Source organism: Portunus trituberculatus, chromosome 31 (genome assembly GCF_017591435.1).
Source record: "Portunus trituberculatus isolate SZX2019 chromosome 31, ASM1759143v1, whole genome shotgun sequence".
Taxonomy (NCBI): domain Eukaryota; kingdom Metazoa; phylum Arthropoda; class Malacostraca; order Decapoda; family Portunidae; genus Portunus; species Portunus trituberculatus.
Genome location: NC_059285.1, coordinates 1,214,122 through 1,219,741, shown reverse-complemented (window position 1 = coordinate 1,219,741; position 5,620 = coordinate 1,214,122). Strand labels below are relative to the sequence as shown.

Genomic DNA, 5,620 nt, shown 5'->3' with positions numbered 1-5,620 from the left:
ATCACCACACTTAAAGATAAGTGAGTGTGTGCGTGAGGAAATGAGCAACACACGCGACTCTCCTCCTACGTAGGTGGTGGTGGCACAGCCAGGCCAGGTGGTGCAGCTGTGGGACCAGTACCAGACGGCGCCAGGCCTCAAGCGACACCTCCATCTGCGGGCCACCTGGACGCCTGCGGGGGATCCTGTGAGCGCCGCCAGCAGTAAGGAGGGCGGCGCCATAGAACTGGTGTCAGTGCCGCTGCGTCAGCCTGACCTCACGGGGCTCCACATCCGCTGTCTGGTGGAGGAGGTGAGTGGCGCGCTGGCCAAAGTGGAATGACAGATGTAGCTTTAGGGGAACTTAAACTTGCATTATATTTGTTTCTTATGTATCAGAGTATTAGGAAAAATGGAAAAGCGTGGGTATGATTTTTTAGACATGGGTCATAAATACCAATTATTTACACACACACACACACACACACACACACAGCCTCGAAGCTCAGTGGTAAAGGGACCGAGTCTGTGTTGGTCGCCATGGCTGGCTGCCAACTAGGGGCTGGTCGCCTCTGAGATTTTTCTGGTAACAAGCGGGGCAGTTACTGTTGGATGGGGTGTGTGGTGTGTGAGGTCACAGTCTTACCCAAAGAGCAGCTATAATGTGCTCTGAGCTCGCACGGCTGGTGTTGAGGGTCCGTTGTTGATCAGGGCTTGGTGAACACACACACACACACACACACACACACACACACACACACACACACACACACACACACACACACACACACACACACACACACACACACACACACACACACACACACACACACACACACACACACACACACACACACACACATTAAACTATACATATAACGAATAATAATCAGGTAATCATATAGCTGATATAATGAACATAGGCACTACATAAATATAGAGTGCAACTTTCCTCCTTGTGACGGTCCTAGAAAAGTAATAATAATGGAATAAAAGCGCAGTTTAAACTGGCCGTTTGAGTGTGACTGTGTCTCACCGGGGCTCTCCTTCTATTGCCACTTCTCCATAGATCACGGGCTTGCCTCCCTCTCTCTCTCTCTGTTTCTATATAAACTGGTGTATTTCCGAAATAATTTCCGAAATCATTCTAACTTTTGCTCCACATCACCACTGAGGTAAAAATCAAGGCGTATTTTTCTATTATAAAAGTTTCCTCCCATCTCAAACATGGCATGTGAGCAGGAGGGGTGGGGGATTGCTACCTTGCCGCTCTCTTAGCCTGACCTCACCCACCAGTCAGTCCTGACCTGCCCCTCACAGGCGTTCTTAATATGGACTGTTCTCCTGCTGCAAGTTCACCATATGGCCACCTTCACAGCCAATCTAAGGCAGTTATTTACAACGTGAACAAGTATTTTTTGGGAGAAAAGGCCAATAGAAGACTTATACCCGCCACCCTCATAAAGTGAGAGAGAGAGAGAGAGAGAGAGAGAGAGAGAGAGAGAGAGAGAGAGAGAGAGAGAGAGAGAGAGAGAGAGAGAGAGGAGAGAGAGAGATAAGAAGCGGGATTGGAAAACAGGCCGATGAACTGTAGAGATGTGGCATCAGTGGAGGACTATCTTTCAAACAGCTTGTAGTACCTCGTTTCTACATCAAGTCACTGTTTGGGATAGCACTCCTTCACGTGTTTCTACTCTATACTTCAGCTTCATGCTCTGTACTGTACCTCCTTTTGTCTTACAGCAGCAGTAAGCGGAGCAGTGTCAAGGGGTTAATCATACTGCTTACCATATAGAAGCTCTCAGTTGTTGATGTGTTGTTACCGCCCTCCCTTGGCAGTGGCCGCCTTTCATCATGCTGCACACAGAGGGAGGAAAGACCCAGCTCAAAGGGGTCTTCTTTGAACTGTGGACCATCCTACAGGGGCGCCTCAACTTTACGTGAGTAAAAGAGAGAGAGAGAGAGAGAGAGAGAGAGAGAGAGAGAGAGAGAGAGAGAGAGAGAGAGAGTAATAGGTTTGTCTCACGGCACCAGCAACTCCCATTCCTCCTCACCAGCACTGTCATCACCGTTGTTCAATACCCATTAGTTGCTCCACTTCTTTTTATCAATGAACTCATTTTTATTCATTGACGCTTCCACCACCACCACCACCACCACCACCACCACCATCACCACCACCATCACTGCTTAACCTTGGATCTCAGTGTTATAAAAGGTAATTATATGGGCAACACACACACACACACACACACACACACACACACACACACACACACACACACACACACACACACACACACACACACACACACACAACGTCAATTTCGTCATTATTATTATCGCCTATTTTCTCTCTCTCTCTCTCTCTCTCTCTCTCTCTCTCTCTCTCTCTCTCTCTCTCTCTCTCTCTCTCTCGCTGTTATCTTAATATTCATCTCTGTTCTTTTGTTTTCTTTTCCTGTGTATTTTCCCTTCTGTCATTCCATTAAGCGCTTCCCTTCTCTCTTATTCTCTCCTTACACTGGCAATCAAATGCTTTCAATGTTTCTCCTCTGCGCTGCATTCTACGACCCTTATCACCACACAACCCATTACCCCGAAGAACATTCTCTGGTGGACAGCTGCTGCATGCATTATTCAAACTCGTAGAGGGAGACTGTTCCTTGCAGATCCAACGTGCTCGTGTATATAGACTACATTTCTTTTCATTACAGTGTCTCCCTCCTTATTCCCTCCTTCCCACTCTCCCTTTCTCGCGTGCTCCCTCTTCTCCAGTGTCTCCCAGGAACATCTTTAATACATATTGCACTTAAGCCTGTATTCTCAAATGCCCCGAAGCCTTGTCTTAATTAACTACTATCTTGCTTTCTTTCTAGTGGAAGTTATTGGGATTTTTAAAGGTGTTTTTTTTTTCTGGTGACAGTTCAAAGGGTGTTTTTGTTGTTTCTGGTGATAGTTTAGTTAAAGGTGTTTTTCTAATAGTTTGGTGATATTTTGAGTGTTCTGATTGATTTTCTAATGATTAAATGGCGTTTTCTAATAGTCTGGTAATGTTTTAATTGATTCAGTAAGAGTTAAATGGCATTCTCAACAGTCTAGCGATAGTTTAAAGGTATTTCCATTATTATTTAGCAGTAGACTAATTCAACAAAGGTTTTATATACATCACTGATAGGGAATAACTTCACGAGAACCTGTTGCCCTTGATATTAGTCTTGAAAAGGTTCTCAAGGAAGTGTGTTGCGTGTAAGGAGACAGGACATCTGAGAGGGTGAACCCGTCGGGCCGTCAAGGTGAGTATTGTGCGTAGTGTTTGATAAATATATGATCGCAGCCACGTAAGCCTTGTGTATATACCAGCGCTCCCTTTGATGATTAGATACGTGTTATTGCAAGCCTCGTCAAGGTAGGTGGGGGAATACAAGAAAAGAAAGAGAAGGGAAGACAAGGGAGAGAAGAGAAGACAAGGAAGGGAAGAAAAGGAAGGGAAGATAGGGGAAGGAAGACAGGGAAGAGAAGACAAGAAAGGGAACGAACGAGATATGAGGATGAACATTATTGGAAGGAAAGACATGGGAGGGAAGACAAGGGAGGGAAGACAAGGAAGGGAAGACAGGGGGAGAAGACAAGGAAGGAACGAGATTACTGTGAGGATGAGCATTATTTAGAGAGTATTGAAAGATGGTACTATTATTGTCTCCTCCTCCTTCTCCTCCTCCTCCTCCTCCTCCTCCTCCTCCTCCTCCTCCTCCTTCTTCGTTTTCTTCGTTTTTTTCCTCTTCTTCTTTTTTTTCTTTTTTTTTCTTCTTCTTCTTCTTCTTCTTCTTCTTCTTCTTCTTCTTTGTCTTTGTTCCCCTCAAGAGTAACTTCATTTAGAGCCTTTTGAATGTAATGGAGGTGCGATATTCCTTTTGTTTTATTATTATTATTATTATTATTATTATTATTATTATTATTATTATTATTATTATTATTATTATTGTCATTATCTTTACGTGTACTACTTCTCCGTCCTTCACTTTCGTTTTGTTTAAGTTCTTTCCTCTTATCACCTTTCTCTTGTTTGCCTTTCACTACCTCACCTCAATTATTCACCATCTGGCCACCACCACCACCACCATCACCACCATCACCACTACTGCCACTCGCTTTCCTGTTGCTGCTCATGATTAACTCCTTCAGTATCATGACGCGTTTCCATATTCATTCTGCTTAGTATTTGGTGATTTTTACAGCTTCAGAAACTCATGTGAAGAATTAGAATAGTGAAGACTGTGGCCATTAATCCTCTGACCTCCATAGCCCTTCCTAATGTCAATAAAATGGTCTAATCGTACGCAAATCTCAAGGTAAAAATGTGTCCCAGTACTGATGGGGTTAGGACAGAACAGCGTAACATTTTATCTTAGCGCTTCCCTTCCTTTTATGTTTTCGAGGGCGTCTTTGTAACTCTTCCTCTTCTTCTTCCTCTGCGTTAACTATCTAGTAGAAGATCAGCAGAACTTGGTGGGTGAAGGGATGTGTGAGAAACAGTAAGGAAAAGAGAAACAAGACAAGCATAATGGCAAGAAAGCGCAACTCTCAGGATAGACTAGTGAAGCGTCGGGTGAAATGATAGGCTATAGATTTTATTTCTTTTTTTCTTTTTTTTTTGTCGTCATCATCTGAAGGGCACCACCACGTCCAAATCAATTAATAAAATGATGAATAAAAAAAGAAAGAGGTGTACGTGGATTTATTTGTTCTCTTTTTGTTCTTTTTGTGGTATTCAATGGTGCCTTTCCCTGATTTCACTCCAAGCTATACAGTAGAGAGGTGGGTGGGGGTGTTCTCGCATCTTCCCTTTCGTGTGCTCTTCCCTTCTCTCTTTGCTTCATTTCTTATACTTTCTCTTCTTCCATCCTTTCTTCTCTTTCCCCCATCTCTTTATTTCTTCTTTGAATGAAACCAATTGTGTGTGTGTGTGTGTGTGTGTGTGTGTAACCTATCGCATGCATTTATCATCACACGCCTCGTCTCTGACCAATGGCTGGCCTTCACTGGATCATGTAAGAGTTTGCATTGCTAATATGAGTCGTTCCATCAGTTCTGCTTTTTTGTGTCATCGGTAAGGCGAGGTGGAGGATTGTACAAGAAGATGCATAAGGCAGAGGCAGATTGCAGTTTATGATGGTAATGTACTCAGTCTTGCTACCTCCTCACTTCTCTTCTCGGACTTCATTCCCGTTGACTTACTCGTAAATGCATAGAGTTTTTATGATGAAAGAGAATGCTTTAAATATTCCTCTTCACTTTCCTTTTTCCTCTCCTCTCCTCCTCCTCCTCCTCCTCCTCCTATCTACTGCGTCGTCCATCACTGTTTCTTGCTACCTTATATCTTCATCTTTTTAAAGTACACCCACTCGTTTCGAATTTTTAACCTTTTAATCAATATTATTATTGTTATTGTTTCAAAATATTTATCCCTTTCTTTCGTCTAATTCTACTAGACTTGTAAGGGGACTAGCAACTAAGTGGGTCTTTTTTTTTTTTTGTTGCCTTAGGCCTTCTTACATAAGAAAAAAAATATATATATATATATATATATATATATATATATATATATATATATATATATATATATATATATATATATATA

At 42.7% G+C, this 5,620-nt stretch overlaps 1 protein-coding gene across 1 annotated transcript in view; it reads left to right on the top strand.

The window, feature by feature from the left end:
• Positions 1–1,310: 1,310 nt before the first annotated feature.
• LOC123511593 (glutamate receptor ionotropic, kainate 4-like) overlaps positions 1,311–5,620 on the top strand; it is a 13,515-nt gene continuing 9,205 nt past the window's right edge. The window contains exons 1-2 of the mRNA XM_045267619.1: positions 1,311–1,382; positions 1,819–1,919. Of these exons, the coding sequence (XP_045123554.1) occupies positions 1,311–1,382; positions 1,819–1,919 (173 nt within the window). The remainder of the gene's footprint in view (positions 1,383–1,818; positions 1,920–5,620) is intronic.